This window comes from Erithacus rubecula, assembly GCF_903797595.1.
Source record: "Erithacus rubecula genome assembly, chromosome: 5".
Lineage (NCBI taxonomy): Eukaryota > Metazoa > Chordata > Aves > Passeriformes > Muscicapidae > Erithacus > Erithacus rubecula.
In genome coordinates, this window is record NC_136687.1 from 46,199,279 (window position 1) to 46,223,756 (window position 24,478).

The window sequence follows — 24,478 nt, forward strand, 5'->3', positions numbered from 1 at the left end:
TTCTTCAAACCTACAGCTGAACTGGGGAGAAAGTTACTCACCCTATTACTATACTAGACCATTGATTTATATTGTCTAAACACACGCATTCAGTTATGACATTGTACTCAACCACCATTCACCACCACCATTCACTCAACCATACATGATGCAGCTGTGTCTATGCCAGGGTTGCTGCAGGAAGAGTAACATCCCTGCCTCTGGTGGGATGTGGAGGGAGCAGAACAAGGAGGAAAATTAAAATATTCAATAGCAGTAAAAAACTTTATTAAGTGAGATTAGTACATCCCAGCTAATAGATTAAAATTACTTCATACTTCAGGCATCTCAGAATGTTTAAAGGCTTACAATAGGTAAGAATTACTTTAAGGAAGCACCACATGGGATCACTTATTATGAAATCAGACTTCAAATTAAACACATGGAAAAGAGAAATGCTTTGGTAATTTACTCTACGCCTACCTCTAAAACTCCCTGTTTCATCTTCTGCGTTGCCTGCTTGGTTCTGTGTCAAATTGTCTCCTAATGTGCTCCTAAGTCCTGCCTGTCTCTTGTTACTGCACAGGCGTGTGCCAGGCAGGCAGGCAGCCAGAGGCATATGTCCTGATGGCTAACTGGTCCCAGCTGATTCCTGCCTCCTGGAGTTAGTGTGATCCACCAAGGCAGCTGAACCAGCTTCACCTCCACACCTTAATCCTCAGCACACCTGCATTATGCCAGTTGCAGACACTGGCCTTCGAGCTGGTGCAACTTCATCCAGAATAAAGACTTTTTCAATAGTTAGGCTAATTGACTCCAGCCTCAGATTTTCCATACAAACTTCCCCTTTTCATTTAAAGTTGGTGGAACTCTTTCTTCTTTGTGAGAAGGAGCAAAAAAATGAAATTACTTATGGGATCTGCCTATTTGCATAAATTCAAAATGAAGTTAATAGAGGAGTTTAAAAATACAGTACTTTAATCATTTCACATTTATATGTGGCATTCCAAGATCAGCATGAACAGACAAGGAATAATTCTTTGAAAAGCACCAGTTTTCCCACACACCAGTAGAGGTTCCTTTTTGGTTTTGAGCTCCATCACCTCAATCACCTGAGATGTCCATGGTGAATAGTGAGTACTGTAGAGGCAGACATTAACTACTTTCCTCTTTCCTCAACCACAACATCACTGGCTTTCTCTTCCCTCCACATCAGCAGATATGAAACAGTCTGCAGAGTTCCACACACCTGTAAACACAAAGCCCTTTCAACTCAGCACCTCCAGGACTGGATTCATCTCTGGCTCAAGGGGAGATATTTAGCTATATTGGGCAGATATTCTGACATATATTCATATTCTGACAGGCTAGATACCACAACACACAAGTGCCTTAAAGCCATGCAGGACATACAACTTTCCTCAGAGTGGAGCTTGATAAACAAACCACTGTTCCTCATGCAGATCTGAGCCAATCTCTCTGCCAGGTTTCAGTTCAATATTATTGCAGCCAGGCCCTCACACAACTGGCCTTTCAGGAAAGGCTCAAGAAGCAGTGAAGCTGATGCTTTCCTCTCCTCCAGCTTTCCCCCAGAACATAGGCACATATACTCTGGATCCATATCCAAATGACATCCATCTCACCATAACAGCCCAATTGAAAACTGAGTTGTCAATTGCTTCCCCAGAATACTCACAAGTTAGAATCTCTAGAGACTAAAGCTATTTGGTAGTAATCAGAGAGTGGACAAATTTCTTAGACATGCACAGAAACCACTTCACTGAAACTTTCCCAAGCCTGGACTGAAAAACCTGTTCTAATCAGATTTAGAGGCTCAGACACTACTGAAAAAGGGAGTGAGCTCTCTAAATTTCAGTTCATGCAACAGAGAAGCAAAAAGGCACTGACATATAAAAATAAACAAGGACAAGTGCCTCTTCCATAGGCAACAAGTACCATAAAATACCAAGATATTTATGGGGATTCACACCCTTTTGTGCACATGTAAGCAGCAAATAGGATTTCATTCACATATCCTCCACTTAACCTATGAAACTCCACCACTTCACCATCTTCTCTTCTTCCCCAGCTTACATTGGAACACTCCTTGATTCTGTACCTTAATAAATAATTTCCACACCCCAACAGCAACTTTGCTTCAGCACCCAGCCACTCACCTCCATTATTCAATGCAGAAAACCAGAGACTGCTCATGAGAAGTCAGCATGACTTTTAGATTTGCAGTGTAAAAAAATTAAAATAAGTAACTCTATATCAAGTACTACTGCAGCTCCTTAGAGAAAAACCAACCTGCACAGAGCAGATCCACAGGTCCAACTTCACCCATCCCCGAAAAAGGGAGGAAAAACCTTCTCATGGCAAAAAGTGAAGAGAGGGCAACTTCCCTCAAAGATTTCTAAACTCTAACACATTTCCTTGAAACCACTTGGTGTGTAATCTAAAGGAAAACTTTGCAAGAAGGCTATAGGTTTCCTTTTGGGCTTTGGGTTCCTTTCCCTAGCAAATCTTCTCTTCCATTGTCTCTCCACTGTTCAGTTTTACAGATTTGTGCAAGAGTGAAAAGCTGTTTAGCCCTCTCCTTCTTGCACTCTAATTCCTACTCAGCTCTGTCTGAGCCACTTTTACTCTTTCCTGCTTTCTGATGTGGAAAACTATGGTCAAGTAAGAATGTGACAATTCTTTAAAATTCACATTTTGTTGTCAGTAATGCTTTTAACAACAGGGTGAAGATTCCATGTTTTAATATTCTTTGCTGCTGTGTGATGAGCTTGAAAACTCACAAAGCAGCAGCATTAGAGAGGGGTGTGAGTGCCATGGAGCAAGCAGCATGTGCCCATTTCTCTGCTTTTCCTGTTAGAAAGGCTGGACACTTCTCCTTGCTTGCATGTGTTAAGCTTGATGGATATTTTGCTGGAAATTGTCTCCTGGAGTGACTGGGAATGGGCACCTTTAAGATGATTTGGAGCAGTCAGTGTTTTGCAGTTCCAAAAGAAATGAATACAGTCCATCAGGAGTCAGCAAAGATATTTCCATTGGCAATCAGGAATGCCATTAATAACATTTCTAAAAGTATAAGTAGAATCCCATCTTCATTACCTCAGTAATCCTGGAAGGAAGTGAAGCCAAAAAACTTGTATGTTTGAAATTTTAGTTACGTGTTTTCCTTCATGTTTCACAAGAGACAAATCTGCCTGCCTTTTTCTGTGTAGTATGAGAGCCAAAGTTTTCCCATGCATTTCATTCCAACTTTGTTCTCTCTCTTATACCTTCATTAGTATATATATAACCTTTGTGGTTATATGTGGTTGTACACTACAGTTCATTGCACTGAGCTATGCATTCTCACTTTTAAGAATGTCATATGAAAAAAGGTCATGGATCAGTCTTAAAATAAATGTTAGAGTAAGCTGTTCATATAGACACATGCTATGCAGCTTGAATAGCGTGCATACTGTGCTTTGTCAGCAAAATTTATCTTTGGTAGCAGTTCTGCTCCTTAAAACTGAGTTTCTACAGTTACCTCTTAGCATCTGCTTCTCTTTTCTTGCTATCTATATGCTGATGTCATTAATATATAGGTTATGTGGTTGTACATTAATTCTGCTGTTCCTAATTTATTTTTTTAAGTAAGTTTCTGATATATGATAGGGTAGGAAACATGGTGGAAGGTACCTGTGGTTAGGCTGAAAAATAGAGATTTTTGGACTGGATTCACTTTTATGCAGAATGCTGTGGAAAGGCACACAGGAAAATGCCTCAGGAGCTGAAACCTCTGAAGGCCTCTCCTCTTCTCGTAGACTGACTCCTCTTACAGTGTTGCTCCTTGTAAGATGGGAGCAGGCCTGTATCTGAAGTACAGCCACCTATAGAAGGAACAAGGCCAGCAGCTGGATGCAGCAATTCCCAGTAGTTAGAAGTTGTTGGAACAAACCCTTCTGTATTAGCAGTTTGTACATGTTGAAGTTCAACAAAAGATTTCATGCAGACAAGTTTCAGTTTTAATTGATAAGTTATATACTACCTTGACTTTCCATTGACATTACATTCACAATTATTTTGTCCTTCAACTTCTCTGATATTGACTCATACCTTTCTGTTTTACCTTGTTTCCTCTACTCTTTTCTACTTTCACCATGTCTTGCTTAGTCAATGCCTAATTTGCCAGCAGAGGTCAGGGTCATTTTGTATCTCCTGTGTGTACATTTGTTTTATATGACAAGGATTCCTATCAACTTCATCAGTGCTCTTTAACAAGAAACCTGTTTCACACTATCTCATGGCTTGTAGTTCTGAAATTTCACCTTTTATTTCAGCTGATGGAAATGACAGAAATTATTCTTCCAATGCCTGTACCACTTCTTTTTAGAATTCATCTCTCTCTTGAGGAACTTCATCATTCTCTGAGAAGAAACAGGAACTGGTTCAATTACAAGACATTTCTCCACAATCAAATTAAATGCTAGCTTTCTAGTACCACCAAGTAAAGTATTTACATTCCTTTAAAAACCACTTCATAATGAGCTATGTCCATCCTATTAGTGGCTTCCAGCTGCCCCTGAATTATGGTTCAAGATAATATATTTACTTTTTGTTTAAAGCACTGCACAAAAACAGGATGTCTTACAAGAACTGGCAGTGAAACCTGTGATCATTAAAAATCCAGTACTACATTTTGCAACATTTTTGATGAATCAGTGGATAAATATTTGGCAAGAGCATGAATTCTGCAAGCTTGAATTGACTTTTCTCACCCTATTTTCTTGTCCCTGGATGCTTTGATCTTGTGCAAAAGGAAGAATGGACAATAAAAACACTTACACAGATATTCTGGTTTCACAGAACATGCTTTTTTAATTTTGACAGTTTTTAATAAGGTTTCTGATTTCTTGAAGAACTGTAAAAAGAGAAACTGTAATTTTCCAAGAGAAGAAAATAAAGAATAACATCCAAAGAAATATATCCAAAGGAGTAATAAAAGAGATTTTAGGATATTCCAGTTAAAGTTCACAAAAAGAAGTATCTCAAGATGTATGTTATGAAATTGATATAGGTTTTATAAAGAATAGCTATAATTGTACACTGAAAACAAAGGCTTTTTATCCTGTCATAAAACTACATTTAGATAAAAATATCTACAATGAACACAGAAAGCTTTGCTGAGGGTGGAGAGCAAAAATATGGAAGATATTATACCGATGTTATATAAGATAAACCCAGAAATTTATTTTGAATTTAGAAAAATGAAAAGACAGCTGAAACTGCCAGGTAAGGCACTTCACTGCCTACAAAATGTAGAAATGTTTTTTTTATTTTTCAACTTAGGTAAGTTATATTCTTATTTCTTTCTATAGAATACCAGAATTGTCTTCAGATTTTATTGCTGACTAAGGTATCAAAGACAAGTTGTTGCTGTACCAACAACTAAATTATCTGTTGCACATTTGGAAGAAAAAAAAACAAGAGAAGAAAAATAAACATTGATATATGTGAGAAATGCACACATCCTTTTTTAAAAACCCAAAACTTCTCTACAGATATTCCAAGCTCTCTAATTTCCAAGGTAACAGCTTTGATGAGAACCAGTGAGGCAATGAAGAAAATGCAGTTTAAGGTTTCCTCAGTTAATTCTTTTCTTCCTGAAATACATGAAAAGGCACATTTCCATCAACATCATATAAGCCACTCACACGTCTGCACACTTTTCCCTAATGTGATTTGATATAGTCATATGGTCATCAGAGTCATGGAAAACACTTGCAGGCAGTTTTAGTTTTCAGTTTCACAAGTTACATTTGTCAAAAAGTTTCTGATTTTCTTAATGAAATAGTTTGATCTCCAAGTTTTCTACAGGTCCTGATTTTTAATACCTATCCTTTCAAGAGAATCTTCAGAGAGAAGAATCACAAACACATAGTGATTCTTGGTTTTTAAAATGACAGGTTGTTTTTTTGGTTTTTTTTGGTACCTACATATAACTAAAAACATTGTAAAAGCAATATAGATACTATCACAAAATAACAGCATGGGGATAACTCCTCATATCTAGCAACTAATGATCCTGTGTCCTGGCAGGTAAGAATCCATGGATTTCATAGCTGGAACTGTCAAGCAACCCAGCAGGGCCAGGGATTTTCCAAGTGCATATCCAAGGTGAAGCCTCTGTGATGTGGACTGTTTTCTTCGGGTCTCAATTTACACCATCTGAAGTTATTCCAAAAAAAGAGCAAATGATCATTTGTAGCAGTGAGTAACTCAGCCTCACAAATTGCCTTAGTCAATGAGATATGAGGTAGGGATTGGAGGGGTCAGCAGTGGACAGAAGTAACTTCTATTTGCTTTCAGAAAAAAAACAGTATTCATCAACACACAGAGGTCTCATGACATGAACAGCAACACTTGCTTTTGGTCAATATTAAATGCAACTTTCAGACAGGCAAAGTAGGAACATGGCAGAAATCCTTTCCTTGGGACCATCAACCAAAATTAAACCCTTGAGTGGAGGAGACATGTGAAATGAGAACTTAATAAATAAAGGACAAAATGTCATTTATTTGGCTTAAAAAGGTGTAAAATTTATTTTTCTTGTCTGCTATTCTCAGTCACAGAATACCAACACTCCCTCGTTCTTTTGCAGGCAGAATATATGACCTAAGAGAAATGAGAACCAAGGCAGGTGGAAAGGCACTTCGTGTCTTTTTATGATAAAAGAAGTTAGTTTGTGCAAAATATTTGTCTCCCCATTCTTGAGAAGTTTAGAAAAGTGCTGCTTTTTATCCTTTCAATAAATATTTTTTTCTCTCTCTCTTCAGACTATTAAAAATAATAAGAGAAATATAATACAACTTTAAATGAGAGTTTATATATCACATGCTTTATGACAGCTGCTTTTATTTCACTTTAGATTAACAAAGCCTTTATGTTGAGACTTTGGAGCTGACCTTACAAAGAAGCAATACCATTAGCCCTGAAGCACATGTTTCCCATTTAATGTTTCTGAGGTAACATTCTTTGTGAAAGTGGGAGAAATGAGAACACAAACTTGCAGGAAAAATAAAAGTCTGACTGTCCTCTTTTTGAACAGAATTAAAGGCAGTTTGGACACTTGAAAATATGAAGTGAGAGTCCATGGCCTTACAAAGAACTTCTCAATGTGATCCCAAGAGTTACAATACTCAGGTTTCCTTTAGTATTCCATAGCTCTTTGTCATTTCCTCTCAAGAGGCTGAACATATTTTGCCATCTCAATTTAAAGTGAAAGGTGTCACTTACATCAATGTTATTTCAGTTTTAACCATCACTACTCAAATGATTTATAAGCACACACAACCAAGAGAACATGATAATTGTTAAAGCAAATCAACCCAACAAAGTTATTTGGGGATACAGCAGAGAGGAATTGGATCTGCCATATCTGAAAGAGCCCTAAGTTACTGTTATGCATGGAAATCAAACTAATCTTGTTTTAATGGTGTTTTACCATTGCTATGTTCTACTGGTTCAGTGCAAGAGCAATGCACTTTGTTTTTCCTTCAGTCAACTTCACAGTGCCTACCAACAAGTCCTCCATCCTTTCGTTCAATGCTTTCATGAATTAAAACCTGTTCTTCAGCTACTGTCAGAATGTTATGCTTATAACCCTTCTACAACTCTGTCAGTCAGTGAATGTGAAAACCTGCAGATTAGAAGGTTCAAAACAAACTCAAGAGAATCTGAAAAACACAGGAAAGAGGTGAACAAGGGCAGAGTTTGGAAGCCACTGCACACTCTCTGTATTTGGGTCCTTCCAAAGAAAAGAAAAACATGTATGAACAAGAAAAGGCAAAAAAACTGTGTAAGTTGGAGGAGAAACTGACAATTTCAGCACTAAAATTGTCACCTATGCCAGTAGAAGCTGGAGCAGAGCTTCTCTAAGCTTATGGCCTTACACTCAAAGGAAGCCTTGCCTTTGAAATACACTCTGCCAAGCCTTCCAGCAGGAATGCTGCAGGATTTGCTGGAGGTGCATTGAGGCTTCAAGACACTGCCCATGCACCGGTATCAGGGACCAGTTTGGAATGGAGACATGGATCTTTCTTTTCTTTTTGTATTTTTCTTTTTTTTTTAAAAGAAAGAGATAAAATATTTGTTTCTTAAATCCATGTTTAAGCACTTAAATTCAAAATTCTAATTGCAAACTGCTACTTTTCTCTCTTCCTACAGAAACAAATGAGAATTTTTGGAGGCTGAGCACTACTGAAAACTAGAGATGTTATTTAGCACAAAAGACAGTGAAGAAGACTGCATGGAGCATCCCTGTAATACTCTTGTCCTAGGCCTCAGGAATTTCAGCTGTTTTTCTCCACAGGACCAATATTATTTTCAGAGAGCCCACCATAATCTGCACAATACCTTTTCCTACTCTTGCAGGGAATATGAGTTCCTGATATCAGATACAAACAGACACACAGGTTCCCTGAGGCTTCCAAGAAAGGAATTTTTAACTTACACCAGGCAAAGCTGTACAATCTTGCTATTTGCTTCTCCAAGTCCATCTCCTCATAGGCACCTATTCCCTAGATTAAGATTAGACTCCTCCAACCAATAAATCAACCAGTGTTCATGAAGCTCCTTCTGCCCTACTTTTTGGTGCTTTTTCCTCACCAGTGGAACACTTCACCCTGCACTTTGTCTGTTACTGTATGTCTGAACTCTTCCCCTTCAGCATGGGCTACCACCCCTTTTTGTTTGTTTGTTTGTTTTGGTTTTTGTTTATCCTGTGTAAACCCAGCACTGGAGAAGAAGAAATAAGAGAACTATGCTTACATGATATTTTTGCCATCAAATATCTGGTATTCCTTGGCAATATTCCTTGTAAGAAACTACCTTCTGCCTGTACAGTCCTCCAGTTTCCTCTGATATATTTAACTTCTGACTCTAAACTGTAGGTTTCCTGTGTTACACTGATGACATAGCTGCTGTTAAGGGACTCCTGCATCTAAATTTGTATTTCAGTAAGGTTATATATGTTCAGATACAAGAAATATGAAAGGTGAAACACTAGAAATAAAAATCACTCATGTGCAAGTGCAGACTTAAGTACCCAATATGTCTTACCAAAATGACAGACTGAATTACCACATTATCCTTGTTCTAAGGTCCAAATAGGCTATTTTCACCACATTACAGTCCAAATTAAAATTTACTTTTGTCCGTGATTAAATATGAACTCTGGGGAAATCTTCCCTTTCTTTTTTCCTTTTCACTTTCTCTCATAGCTGGTCTTGATATCTTTAAATGGCATAGAACAAGCCAATATTTAGATTTCTGTTCAATTTTCTGTGCTTGGTCATTTTGACTTCATTCTCTTTGATGTCTAGAAAATAACTTTTCTTCATGCTTTTTGTATTCAAGGGCAAAAAAAAATCTGCAACTCTTTTGGTGTGCTAAGAATAGGCATGGATATGTTGGGACAGGAAATACATACATGCCACTACAATTAAAATAGACTAATTTGTTAGCAATTCCATAATATTCCCCAAATGCAGAAATTCTAAACAGTGTGGAGTCATCTGGGTAACTCCTCTTTTCCACTGCCAGGCTCCACAAGCCGAGCCTTCCATTACAGTGAATATCATGGGGAGAGTTATCATGCCAAATTTTCTGGACTAATATTGAACACTGCAGCACCATCCAGTATGATAGAGTGCATATTTCAGACAGTCCCTGAATCTCCCACCTACTAAAGCCAACTTTTTTTTTGCAAACTCCTTCCATTTTATGATTTCTCCAGCTTTCTCTGCATGTTCTCACACATGACCACCTTTCCTGACACAATCCCTGGATAATTTAGCCACTGAATTCCAATAGTATATATGGTAAATAGAGAACTTTCTTACATCAGGCTAGATTTGCCCTCTTGCTAGAACTAGAATTCTCAAAACCAGTCTGAAGTCTCCAGCTCCCCAGAAAATAACAGCCAAAAGATGATCATGGAAAGAAATTTAAGATGCAGCTCTCAGGCAGATGTTAAAACCAACACATCTTCTATGCAAATGCAGCAAATTTATATATATAATCATTCTATTATTCAAGTCTAAAACAAGAAAAACAAAACCGTTTCCCTTTACACCAAGATTATAAATTAAGACATGAAAATTGGGTCTGTGAGGTTGTGGAAATGCTAACAGCTGAAAGTTTTTTTTTCCCGCATTACAGTTTCCTTTTTTTTTTTTTTTTAAATGAAGCCTTTCTCTCATTTGAAGCAAATGCCATTTCTGAAGAAAGAAATGTGGGCGTAAAAGATTACTGCTTTTTTTTTTTCATGGCCCTCTGATGATTTTGTGCAGACTCTAAAGAGAAATTTTGTATAATCTTAGCTGTGACAATGAACAACCACTGTTTGAGCTACAGGGGAAATAATGTAAGAATATAAACTCACTACATAATTATTTTTTTCCAATTGAAAACTGAACTTCACTTGCAGTCCTGAATTGTTCTTGCTGGTTCACTTAACTGGGAGACACACTTTGGTCTCTGCTGTACAGCTGTCCCCTGTACACCTCTGTTCTGAGAAAAGGCTTCTGGAACATTGCATGACAGTAATTTATAGCTGGATTTCCACCAGCAGTGCTGCTTTTGCATTGCACTGCAGATGGAATACTCTCATCTCTGCCACAGAAATTATTCACAGCGTGATGCCACGTTTTAAACTCGTCTCATGGTTCTGTACAGTTTTATTGTAAAATACATCAGAGGCTTAACTGTTCAGATAAAAAACAGAGCTGAGAACAGGAAGGGGACACAATACTTTCACTTACTTCATCAGACCATGAACCTGATAGCTGGTTAGTGAAGCCTTGTAGTCCTCCCTTCTGACCCTTTATGCCACTCTGTACAGGGAGCTCAGGTTTGCAACAGGACTGGAAGCATCAGCAAGAAAACTTTTTCCAGGATGCCAGATTTCTGATAGTGGGGGGGGGGGGGGGAGGGAGGAAGTGAGACAAAAACAAAGCAAAAAAAACAACCAACCAAAAAGTTTCTTCTGACAGGAAAGACTATCACATCAAGAAGGAAACAAGTGTGAAGGGAAGCAGGTGAAAGGAGGAAGTGGCCACAGCAAGACTTTGAGGACCTGAATCCATTTAATTTTTTGTGGCAAACTGGTTTGTAAACCTCAATTAAAACAAACATACAAACAGACAAAGCCCCGCAAATAAAATAAACAATTTAAATTGACTTCAGAAAATTTTCTTCTCGTCCATATTTGTTTCTTTGTGTATCATTATTACCTTTAAAATTTCCAGTCTAAGCTTTGGTCACTTTGCAAAAGGTGTATGTCAGGAGGATCTGGGTTCACATTTTCTGTGTGCCACGTAGAGTAGTAGACCTGGGCTACTTCATCTGAGGATGCTCAGTAGAATGCTTCCACTGTATGCAGATGATGAAGACTGTCAAGCACTGATATAAAATCATGGAGGAACTCAGGGAAAAGTCCAATAATCCTGCAGCTTCTCAGCCCTCTGCTGTAGCAGAAGCTCAAGTGTCACTTCCACATCTCCTAGCTGTGTCGGTGCTGTCTGCAAGTATTTCAGGTCTGCAGCATTTGCACAGACTCATTTTATTTCCTTATTCCTACAAAATTTTAATTTCAGGAGAGAGAGTAGCGATGCAGCTCTGTGTTTTCCATCAACAGCAAATTCCAGCCACTGAATAAGGTAATAGTCTGTCACACTTCAAGGACTGAAAGATCCTAGACACATTCCACAATTTATAGAGGTAACACATTCCTGAATGCAGCACATCACAAATGCTACAACACACACAGCATTAAAAAGAGGAAGCATTCTGATTTTTATATTCTTTCCACTGTGAAAGGCAGGTAGGAATTTTTGTTCCTTTTGTCCCCTCATGCAGAAAAAGCATCAATTTGAAAAGCTCCAACTTCATTGTGTGACAGTTAATATTAGAAAGTTACAAGCATTGAAGTTAATTACCAAGTGTGGTGCTGTCAGTTCCAAACACATACCAGCTTGGTAACCATACACTTTGTGACCCTTCATGACTAGAATTTTAATAAACTCTCTACAGCAATTTCACTTTCCCAAACAAGTCTGTTGCCAAAGCAAGCCACTTTGTCTTTTAAGACAATTTTTACATGATAATTCTGATGTTACAGTTCAGTGGCTTGACAGCATGAAATATATTGAAAGTTGGCCTCAGATTCAGCTCATTTGAAATGTTTTAAATAGAAAAAGCATCTGTGAAGGTTTGATGCCCACAAGTATGATGACTATGAAAACCAAGAAGTGTACTATTTTCAATAAATAGTCCACTTAATTAAACTTGTATTTCTAAGAAATGCTCTTTACAATTTATCATGTTGCCGCTAAAGGGTAGGTATACAAACAGAAGGCAGGAGAGATTTGGATTCAGAATAAAATATTAAAAATGTCAAGTTTCTAGCTATTTTGTATTTTAAGAGAAGTTCTTAACATATGTTGTGTCTATAGAAATACAACCACCTTATAAAACCTGGAAAATAAGAAAATTAAGGAACTGAGTAATAAATCTGTCCTGAATACACATAGATACCCATGGTATTGGGTAGAAATATGTCATTTTCACACATCCTTGAGATGAAATGTTATAAAATTTGTATTACAAGCGCTCTATGAAATATCTCTTATGGATTAGAGTACATAAGATTAACAGTGTGATCATTTCAACTCTGGATCAGTGCAACTTCTGTGCATACTAGTGTTACAATGATTATAGCCTTTCCAGGCATCATGGGAGTATTTTTGGAAAGTATGTCTTCAGTCTTTTGAGTCCCTTTAGAGCATAGTACAATATGATAAAAACACCTTTTTTTTTTTTAATTTTTTTATTTTTTAAATGCAAGCAATGCTGTTATTTCTGTACAGAAATCTGTTCTATTCAGCTAAATCACTCCCACTACACATCTTCAAAAGAGGTGGATACTCCCTGTATTGTTTAGATGAGGAAACTGAGAAACTGTGCAGGTTCTCAGAATTAGGAAATGAGTGTTATAGAAATAACAGCCAGATCTGGATTTCGTGGGCTTCCAAATACATTCACTGTTCACGGGACTTTTGTCTCAGGGACAAAATGTTTTTAACATGGACACATTTTGAGGCTAAGCACAAGAAAGTGAATGAGTATGGTATCCTGACTCATGTGGTCACAGCAGGACATGTATGAGGCAAGTCACAGAATTCATCCAACTAAGTATGTATTAGGGAAGAAGGAGAAAAAGGATTCTGAAGTTGGTATTTTCATTCTTTCTGGTTATTGCTTCTTTCCCAAATATGTGGCTTTGAAATCAACAGTTCATCAATTTAGTTTGTTGGTAGTGATTTTGTTGTTGTTGCTTTTAAATGTTACTTATATGTGTGTAGCCTTCCTCACAATATCACTGTAATTTCTTGGCCTATTTTCCATTTTCATATGAAGCCATGAACAGACACAAACGGTGTCCTGTGGCCTTGTGGCACAGTCTTATAACCATATCTGTGCATTAGTGACTTATGTCCAACCTTTATATTGTGGAAGGTATTTCATGGCAACACAGGTGAAAAAAAAGTAGTTGAAATATCTCTAAGTAATCTGATTGAGAGACAGCATAGCACAATATAGTATATTAAAACATTCCTTGGATACTAAAAAACAAATTGATTGGTCCCATGGGGAAAATCATCACTTAAATGATGGAGAAGTTGGGGGTTAGTAAGAGAATTAAGAAACTGGCAGCCTGGAGCAAGTGACATGCCCTACTTTACATACCATTCCCCCACATTTTGAAAAGCCATGTCACACCAAACCGTTCTAACAAGAAGAGGCTCTATTCCTGTGGCTTGTTACAGTGCTGTTCTAAGCACATGGAGAAGGAGAGTGCTTAAAGGATTGTCATTCCTGCACCACTACCACAGTAGAGTCTTACCAGATGAGCATGATAAATATTCTGCTTTCTAATGTAAAGTTGTCTATTATTTGCAACAAAAACATCAAGATATCTTGTGGATTTTAGTGATTCCTTTGGAGAACAGAGAGGGGGAAAAAGTCCAGCTGATGTTTTTCCTGCTGTGATAGTTTTGTTTGATTTTCTTTCAAACACAAAGTGAGTTATTGATCTGCCTTTCTGCCAGCAGCATTTGTCCTGAACTCTCAGTCCACTGTAAGAAGTACAGTGGGAACTTGAGGAGCTGCTTCCACAGTTGTACAGACTGATAGTGCCCAAAAGCTGTTGCAATTCCAACATAGGTCTGCAGCTACATCCCACATATTTCCCCTTAGTGATGCCAGTGTAGTGGCACACAATCTACATAGTCACCTATACTGCAAAAAGAAACATGATCTTGCAGACTGCTGATAATTGATTACCTATGTTTAAAAATACTAAGGATACTAAGGACTGCATTAAGCAGGGGGAAAAAAAATCTGTTTTAAGGAAACTTTATTGCACTTTGTATGTATCTTCCTTTGGAATCAGAAGATTTTTGTGTGAATGAAATCCAAAAGGAGAAGAACACTGCTAAATCTGTCCTATTTATGTCTCAGCAGTGACGTGCCTGCTGTTTCTTAGAAATTACACATCTAACAGAACTGAAGCCACACTGACTACATGGACTGCATACCTTCCTGGCTTTCTCATGTTGTTTGGGCAGCCTAAGAGGATGGCTTTGTGTGTGGCAATCCATAAAATGGCCTCACTGGGTTCCCTCTAAGTAAGAGAAATTCATCAAAGCACATCTTAAATTACTTATTATGGCATCATCTTGGGCTAAAATGAGAGCCCACATCAGGAAAGAAGCTGTAAGGGATGGGAAGGCGTGGGAACTGAAAGATGACACATGGTAAGAGATACCATGTGCCTGAAGAGAAACTGCTATTTCAGTTTTACAAGATCTAGCCTGCTTGGTATACCCTAACAAGCATCACGGAGAGCTTGTTCAGGGTGTGTGCAAACCAACTGGGTGATCACAGGGCCTACAATAGAACAGCAGCTGACACACTAATGGGACTAAAATGCAACTCTAGTTAGCTCCATAGATAGACACAAAACTAATGGCTACTTGCAAAATATTTTAGCCTTGTTTTATTCAAAGAAAAATAAAGACGCTAGATACACAAATGATCCTTATATTCAATTAAATTAAGGATTTTACTTACTTAGATTCCTGTAAATTCCTTACTAAACTTGTTTGGTATTTCTGTGGGAGCAGTACAAGGCTTCCTTTATCAGCTACAAGAACCCTTTCTGCCTCAGTAATAGACTCAGTTTGATTTTCTCTTCGCCATTTCAAAAATAAAGAAATACAAAACCAAAGCAAATAAAAAAGATAGGTCACCCAGCAAGCAGTGCTTAAAAGCATCCTAGGCAGCTTTACTGCAGTCTGTACAAGATGATGTTCAGACAGCAGGTTTTAAGATCTTGTATCTAAAGCCTCATAATAATTGTCACTGACTCAAATAAAAAGCTAGTGAAAACAAAAGACCTTAATTTTCAAGAGTCAAGGAAGGAACAGTGAATAACACTTCAATTTCTTAACTACTACCTTTCCATTACTGATGCTCAAATTCATTAATTATGGGGACATTCTTTGTATTTTAAATGTAAAGTAAAAACGTTTATTGTGACAGAAAAGAGACAAATTGTTTTTTCATTTCTTATCTCAGGAGATTCTTGAAGAGTCCTGTAATTATCCTGTGTTTTCTAGTGTTGTATCTCATTTCTGATCTGGTATTTTATTTCAGCATAGGACAGCAGAGCAAGGGGACCCCAGTTGAGTTTTACAGTACCTGTGGAGTAGGCTGATACTGCCACCTTGGGGAGGACTTTTTCCACATTTGAGAAGCCCATGCAAGTGTCATATAAATCAGTTTGAATTTTCCCCCTGTCATATCCTCCCAGGAAGACAACTTTTTAAAATCCTCTGCCCGTGCAGTTGTAAGATCTTCCAGATGTGTTCCAACTTAGATTGTATTCCATTCACAATAGTACTGGAAAGAAATGCTTTTTTAAGCTCATTTAGCTACTACCTCATTTACACTACTCTTAATTTTACAGACATCTTGCCATCATAAAAGCCCTGTTCTGCATCCAGCTGGGCAAGCTGTATTTTGCATACAACATTCTCCTACTTCTGGCATTCTAGTTTTTTTGGTAGTCTAAATCCTTGTCCATGCCACCTTAAATTATCTAGTTGGATGTGACTGCTAGGACATATATGACCTCTGATGGCATAAGGGGCATTACTGTGCAAAGAAACAGTCTAATGAAAAACACAGATCTAGACTGGCAATTTAACCAAAGTCAAGATCCATAATTTTATGAGACTGACTTACCCTTCTGCTTTGCAATTGACTCCTCGAAGACTGGAGTCTTCTTTGAGTTTGTATTCACCAGCACATGAGGGACCTTGCCATTCACTTTATAAATAAATGTGCCTTGAGACACAAAGGCTGTGCACAGCAATGAGTTCTAAGGCAGTGGGAACTATGAGAAGTTGCCTCAGGTACACACACAATACAGGGAAAGATTTCATGTCTGACTTCTCACTGGAATAGGCAGGCTCAAGAGCACATGTCTGTGTGCTCTTAAAAACATTCATCAACAAAATTTTTCACACAGCCACCTTCAACCAAGTAACAAAAGCAATCAGCTCATTCATGATAAATGATGTGAATTTACACATGGAGCTCCTACCTTCTGCCAGAGCACTGGCTGTGTTTGTGGCTTCACAGCAGGAGACAAAACAAGAGCTTTTAGGGGAACTGTAGTCCCCCTTCACTGCTGTGGCTGGCACAAGCAGTCCTGGTTCTATGGTAAGCCAACACTTTCAGGCTCCATCAGATGACAATGTCCCCAGCAGGACTGGGCACTGGAAAGCACATTTCTCTATTCCTGCCACCACATACAGCTTATATACCAGATTCATGCTCTTACTGACAAGTATCTTAATACCCTTGGAGTAAACTCGTGGCTGCACCCCCTGGCATTTACAGAGAGATAGCTGATGCTTGTGAACAGCAGGACAAGCTCATCCGCTCTTCCATTCTATAAATACAACCTGGTCATTAAAGCACAAATTTGCATTTATTTTCTAGCTGGTTACTTTCCCACTTGTGGAAAATTGACAAAAAAGCAAGTGATAAGTTCTTTCAGGACAATCTTCTATCTCTGGTTTTAATGCTACTACAGCATGGCAAATAATGATGTTCGCAAGAGAAATGTATTAGGCTAACAACCACCATATCAGCAATTAGGCAAGCAGCTTCCAATTTTCTTCCTGGTCACAAATAATTTCTGTATTTCAATATATTTGTTATTATTTTAATCCATTTTTGTTAAGCAAACATCTTTCTATCTGCAAATGATTTACACTATGCTATGAAAATGCTGCAATTAATAATTCACTGCAATAATAATTCACTGCATTTCCTAGTCACGTGCAGATGTGAAGAAATTACTTCAAACCAGTATATGCAGCTAAATTACAAAAATTCAACAGTGCCAATTACTGACCAAATGTGCAATTGAATGAGGCTCTATCAGTAATTGATTAACCAGATTAATGTGTACGTAACAGTCTCAGCATGGTACGGTGCTGCTGTCAGTTTCAAAGTTCACATATGAAGTTCTTTCTACACTGCACATGTCATTTATGAAGGAAGGCTGAATGAAAGAAGAAATTAAGGGAAAATAAGGTAAGTGACCCAAAATGAAACTAATCTAAGTATTTAAGCGTAGATTGCTTACAGGGGAAATAGCCCCAAATCTTTGATTATGATTTTAAAAAGAAATGGCCAAATCCATGTCCACTACTTCCTATTATTATGCTACAAAGTGTACAATGCATATCTAAACCAATGAATAACTGAAGACCACCATTTTATAAGACATCTTTCTTAAAAAGAAAATGACCATTGAAAAATCCACAAAAACTTCACTGTGAATTTAGTAAGGAAGATTATAATGTACATATTCAATGCTGCCTAAAACAAAATTATATAAAGCATATTACTAGCTCTTGCATCTTTGGTGTTTCATTGAAGTTATTTCAAAAAGTTGATTTAGGCATGGAAATAATATGAGAGAGAAAGCTTAAACTGCTCAGCAGGAATCTAAATAAATTAATCACAGGAAATGCCAGTCTAAAATTATCTATGATCTCTCTAGGAGTACCTAAACATAGAATTAAAAAAAAAAAAAAAAATTTTCTGAAGTTCACATACCACACACAGAAACTTAAAATCCTCTATTTGCCATTATGGTTTTACCTTCTGGAACACATCTCAATTTATTTAAATAAAAAGTTTTCCTATTAGATGATCAGCACACACCAAAACTCCTTCAGATACTGGGTTACTGAAAAGTACAAAGAGAATGAGAGGTTTTGTTTACGAACAAATAAGAGTAACTGGAAATGATACCAAACCAACTCCCTCACTCTATTCACCAGACTATGCTTTTCTTTTCCACTTACTGCACTAATAAGTTGGTTTTCATCTCTAAAATCTCATTTTCAGAATTGCCTATTTCAGTTGCTTTTTGTAAATTGAAATATTTATCTGCACCAGAAAGCCCTTTCAGACTACTGCCTATTTCAACATCAGTGGCAGCTGATGAAAGACATATTTTAAGCTGTTCTCTGCCGTGAAAAAGTGCTCCCTTAAAATCTACTTCTCCTTGATTATTCTTTTTCTTAAAACAAGGAAGTATTTACATCCTTAAACATTGTCACTTAATAACAGCAGCACCTATTAGTCACCATTCTTCTGTCCCTAGTTTGCCTTCTCTTCCTAATCTACAACTCTCCCAGAATGGCAACAGTGGTTCCCATGGTTATTTCCCAACTCCTCCCTTCTCTGTTGACTCTCCACAACCCTATTTTGCCTCTTCCTAAAACTCTTTTCACATTTCAGGTAGGGAAAACCACTCAAAAGATATTGAATAGTGTAAATTCTTGACTCTCTCCCCCACCATGAAGTTGTCTGAAGCACCATATGTTATTTGTACTTACTGACAGGTTTGTGGACAAAAGCAGACAATGGCAGACATCCATGAGATGACCATCAACCTAGTTGTCCTTGGAAAAGCTCAGGCTGGCAAAAGCGCTGCAGGGAACAGCCTGTTGGGCAGCTCAGACTTTGAGAGCCGCCTGTGCCCCAGCTCTGTGACCACGCGCTGCAGCCTCGGCCGCAGCGGCCGCATTCTGGGGCTCATGCGGAGAAACGGCCGCGGGTCGGCTCTCCGCGTTCGGGTTCTGGACACTCCAGGCCACCCTCACAGTGCTCTGAGCAGAGAGCAAGTGGCAGACACGGTGAGAGCAGCCCTGGCTCAGCACTTCGGGGAGGAAGGCCTGCACTTGGCTCTCTTGGTCCTGAGGGCTGACCTGCCTCTGTGTCCAGGTGAAAGCAATGACACACTTCAGCTCATCCAGGTAACCAAAAATTAACAGAAGTCTCTGCCCTAATGGCAACTCTTTCATCTTCAGGTGACAGTAGCTACAGAAGAGTTGACTGGAAAAGTGAAATAATTTTTTTTTTCCAACGACAGCCTAATGAATTGCGAGTGGCAGATATTAATTTCTGAACAAAAATGATAAGTGATTTTGAGTCCTTAGCATAGCAAAGCTCTATTCTCTCTCTCTGAAACTGGTAACTCAAGACTTCCTTGAGCAGTCTAAGGGAGAATTTTGTATGCATTTATTTTTCATCCCTAGTATCTAAAACAGATTAATCGCTATCAGTACACCAGGTCTTTTTAACACCCCACTTACCTTGGAAGTATACAGACCTCTGTTAAAATAGTTTTACATACCTTAGCATTTAGGTTACAAAGTGTCCTTTATCACCAAAGTAGGCTTCTTGTTAGCAGGATTGCACCAAAGTTGTGATTTCATTTACAGCTTTAAATTAAAGGCCAGCCTCTCTTATTCCTACTAAATTTTTCTGTACTTGATGAAAGCAGCTTGTTCTCTCCGTTCTCCTCCATTAGATAAATCATTGAAGTTGAAGACAAATTCTCTAGCCCATTATTTAAGGTGTTGCATTTGATTTGTTTTTTCCTGAACTGCTGAGAACAGTTTTATGGATCTCTGCTGGAACTTGTGTGTTACATAGAAATTTATTTTTTTAAAAAAAGGTGACTTGGTGTTTTTCAAAAATATTTTTTTTAAGAGCTGTAAACAACATAGCTATATGGATTTGTGGTAACTACTTATTTCAAACTAATGTGTGACATGGCTAAGTAACCATTTTTCCTTATTTCTATGAACATTTTTTAACTGGTGACATTTTGTTAACATCTGTATCCAGGGAACAGAGAATTGCTAGTTCTGCATGACCACATATTTCCAGTGGAAGTGTGGATGTCAATGTCTCGGAAAGGTGAAAAAAGACCCAGAACTTTCAGCAACTCAGATAGCATGACATGGATTACTGCCAGGAAAAAAAAAACCCTTTTCATGTAACTGGTCTGTTAATGTACTAAGTGTATGAAATAGGAGTGAGGAAAAGAAATAAGAGACAACTAGTTAAGATTTGCTTTCTCTACAGGAACTTCTGGGGCCCACATGGAAGGATTTCACTGCAGTTCTACTTACTCATGCGGACAAGGCAGAAGAGGCTGGATACAACGAGGAAACATACTTGCAGAGTGCCTCAAGCAGCCTGTTGTCACTTTTGAGCTCAGTACAGCATAAATACATTTTCCTAGACAACCACAACAGCATCATTAAAGAGGAAAGAAATATTATCTTAAGAAAGCTCTTAAATTTTATACAAAAAAATAATTATCAAGTACTACTTAAACACAGCAAGGAATAAAATTAGCTTTAAGGTGCTTACTTGTCTATTTTTTACAGTTGGTAATATCTAATAGAAACAAAAAAGCCATCAACTAGAGAACTCCACATCCATGCCAAACACCTTCAAACATACAATTAGAAATATCTCTTTAGCTTATCAAACAACTTGCCTTACAAAGAGTACCTCACACTACTGCATTCCAAATCCTAGGTTCAACAACAACATCAGAGCAAGCTAGAGCTCCAAAAACATGCTCCTAATATGTCTGTAGTTACAAATGAGATTTTTGCACTACACCAGACTGTATATTCCAGTTCACACAGAATACAGATTTGGAACAATAAAACAAACTTTTAAAAGAGAGAAAAAAATAATAAAAATTTAGAAAGAAAAGGGGGAAAAAAAGGTAAAAAATGCATGAGAGTTCAGACCCAGGGGGCCTCTTGGCTTAATTCTTTGAGCTTTCAGAACTTTCCCTGAACTTCCATTTCTAAAAAAAAACTCTCAGGTACTAAAAGCTAAGATTTATCTATTGTAAAAGTATTTCCTTACCATGATTCAAGATTAGTTATAACTGAGTTGTAGAACTGCAAGGATTTTATTTAGTAAGACATTATTGGATATAAAGTTTACAAGGCAGATAAAATGGCTTCCATGTGCTTAATGCTATTCAGCACATTTAAAAGAACTAATTACTATTGCTTATAGCCAGATACCTGAAAAACTAGCAGTTTACAGGGACAAACTAAACTAATTCAAACACAAAATCTGTTCATCTCCTCTTTATGCATGTGCCTTTTAATTTTGTATCATTGTCATTTTGTTTTCTTTCCACTTACTGGATGAAGTTCAAAGCCTGCAGAATTTAGAAAGGCTCAAGTTTATTTTTAATTTCAGTAGTTTAAATAGCATTTACTGTTTCAATGGTTATACAGCAACAATTTAATATTATGCACAAAAATATATTAAGTATTTCAAAATAGCTACCTAAAAGGGTTATTGTAAATTGATCCAAAATATTTATTTTCTTATTACTGAAAGTAAGGAATTAAAAGAACTAATTTGAAGCTAATAGCCTAGCAACAGGACTTTTTGTACAACATTACTATGAAACAATTCTAACTGCAAAAATTGAAGAAGCTATCTCTGTTAAAACCAAAGCACTTTTTGTATAAAACATCCCTGCATAAAAGCACATTAAAACAAAACTAAAAAAAAAAATTAATTTTATGCCTGTTTGAGCACTGGAAACAGATTTTTTTTTTGTTTGGTTGCTTTTTGGGATTTTTTGGGGTTTGAGGTTTTTCTTAGTTTTTGATTAGTTCTAGGAATCTGATATTAATTATTTCTTAGTCCTACCTATAGGTTTGGAAGGATATACTCCACCTAAGTGGAGTAGATAAAGAACTACTCTAGCAAAAGGCAGCTTTGATCCTAATGAAATTATAATGGCTTAGTTGTGGGGACATGAAAGTGTGTCCACTTGTACATCCTAGCGCATAAACGACCATAGCTTAATCTTCCAGTTACAACTGACTGCAGACTACAGAGAGAACACAGGCAAGAACAAAGTTGCAGAGGCTTATAACATATCTGAAAACTGATTGGAAGAACAGGAGAAAAACTATTACAAAGTGACTAGAAGAATAAAGACAATTGTGGTCTTCACTAACCAACTGCTAGTCCTGCAATTAGCACAAAAGGAACATGGCACAATATTCTCCTTTATTTCCTTTAGCTCTTGCTAAATAGAAGCTCTACACCTTCAAGTTGTTCAGAAAATTTGCCTGCCTGTGGTCCCACCACAAACAAGCCTTGGCAATTAAGTTATGAGCACTGAGTGATTAATAACTGCTGACAACACACAACCTCAAGGACAACAGGCCTAGCGAATGAGTGAATTGTCAAACTGTTGGAGATGTAACATATTCTAGAAAAGAAATCAAACAAAACAGGTCTTAGCCATGCATTTCATGTTTTTTATTGTGCTTGCATCATTTTCCATTTCAACATCTGTAAAAGTTTCTAATAACCATTTATTTATTTAATTCCGCTGTTTGCCATGGTCTCTGCCCTGCACACTCCTTTCCCTTTCACTTCAAATGGAACTCCTTTGTATGTAGCAACACACTGGTCATTGGTATGAAGATCAGGTTGGATTTGCTCCCACATCTTCTTCTTTGGATTAAGTTCCTTCTCAGGATCTCCTGTTTCAAAACAAAGAATAACCTCATAGCACACAGAGCAAGAGTTCTATGCACTTACACATCTATATCAGCCCACATAGCACCATTGCACACACTTCCAAGAGAAAAAAAAACCCCAACATTCCTTTTGATTCTCAAAAGGAAAACTTCGATTTGACTTAGGGATTGTCTAGGAAATGTCTCCAGAACCTCTCTGAAAGTGAGGATCTTTCAAGGTAAAAAGGTTGTATCAGACAACAAGCACTGTCAAAACAAAGAAATTAAACCATTGCTGTTGGTCTATACTACAGTTTAAAAGAGTTCCTAAGAATTAAGTACATATGGGCCACAGAAGTACACTGCTCATCAAGACAGGTTTGTCAGCATCTTAAGTTTAGAAATCAAAGATGTTTTTATAAGCAATTAGAAGATGCTGCTACAGTTGAGGAATGCTGAACTTAGACAAGAATAGTTCAGAGATAGAATACTGACATAATTTCAACCCCAAGTTTCAACACTGTTCAGCTACGCTTCGTATTGTTTGATGACAAGCTCTGGTGCCCAAAACAACAGAAGCAGTAGAGATTAGCTAGAATTTCAGCAATTATGGCCTTAGTCTCAATAAGCCTCAGTTTCCTGTTTGCAGGGATACATCATGATAAGATACCGACACCCTAGAAGTATTGACAATAACTAACTACCCTACCAAATCTGATTATTTTTTCTATTAATGTTTTGAAATATTATCAACAAATCAGATAGCATAGTGAAGGATATTTTCCTATTTCTAAATAAACCTGAAATGCAAAGTACAGACACAAAACAAGCTAATAATCTTGCTGCAAAGATTAACTGCTGCTTAGTGACATAATCTAGGTAAAATAAGCCAGCCAATTTGTGGTACTTTTATTTTCTATTCTGTTCAAAGGTAAAGTAAATTTAATCTCTTAATTCTAATACAATACAGATTCTATTAAAAATTCATTAAAATAATTTAATCGTAAGATTGCTGGGTGCTTTAGACTTCTATGTCAAACAGCCAAGATTTATCTGTGAAGTAAGCTAGCCTTACCAGAGCAGTATTTCATAATGCAGTCAAGTTATTTCACAACCAGAGTGCATTTAGTATTTCAAAGAAAAATCAGTCAAAACATTAATAATTATCTTTATATAATCTTTATAATTAATACTAAACAGAAGAAGAAATTTAAATACTTTAGTTACTTAAATGATTACACTATTAAATAAAAATTATTAAAAGTTTAGATCTAATTGTGCATTTTCACAAAAATAAATCACCGTAACGCTCAGGTTCACAAACAAAGGCAAACTTGGATTTAGACCACAGTGAATGCATACAAACGAATAAAATCACTAAAAAGAATGCTAAGTGATCCATTGTACATTTTCCTTCCCCTCTTCAAATATAAAAAGCACATGATTTTTTTTTCAGTAAGAAAACCTTCTAACTTTTATTATAA

The 24,478-nt window shown here is 37.2% G+C and overlaps 2 protein-coding genes across 2 annotated transcripts in view; one reads left to right on the forward strand and one right to left on the reverse strand.

Moving 5' to 3' along the window:
- The first annotated feature begins 17,587 nt into the window (after positions 1-17,587).
- GIMD1 (GIMAP family P-loop NTPase domain containing 1) lies at positions 17,588-22,186 on the forward strand. The gene is made up of 3 exons (XM_079307409.1): positions 17,588-17,706; positions 19,029-19,442; positions 20,560-22,186. The coding sequence occupies exons 2-3, from the start codon at positions 19,050-19,052 to the stop codon at positions 20,827-20,829; spliced, it is 663 nt and encodes a 220-aa protein (XP_079163535.1). The 5' UTR covers positions 17,588-17,706; positions 19,029-19,049; the 3' UTR covers positions 20,830-22,186.
- A 583-nt stretch (positions 22,187-22,769) lies between these two features.
- The window catches only part of AIMP1 (aminoacyl tRNA synthetase complex interacting multifunctional protein 1), a 32,511-nt gene continuing 30,802 nt past the window's right edge, over positions 22,770-24,478 (reverse strand). Inside the window, exon 7 of the mRNA XM_079305762.1 lies at positions 22,770-23,018. Coding sequence (XP_079161888.1) covers positions 22,852-23,018 — 167 coding nt within the window. The 3' untranslated portion in view covers positions 22,770-22,851. The remainder of the gene's footprint in view (positions 23,019-24,478) is intronic.

Bases quoted from the DNA above. Each gene is read 5' to 3' on its own strand.
- GIMD1 (XM_079307409.1), top strand. From the start codon at position 19,050: ATGGCAGACATCCATGAGATGACCATCAACCTAGTTGTCCTTGGAAAA. The intron at 19,443-20,559 runs GTAACCAAAAAT...CTTTCTCTACAG, and splicing joins ACACACTTCAGCTCATCCAG to GAACTTCTGGGGCCCACATG.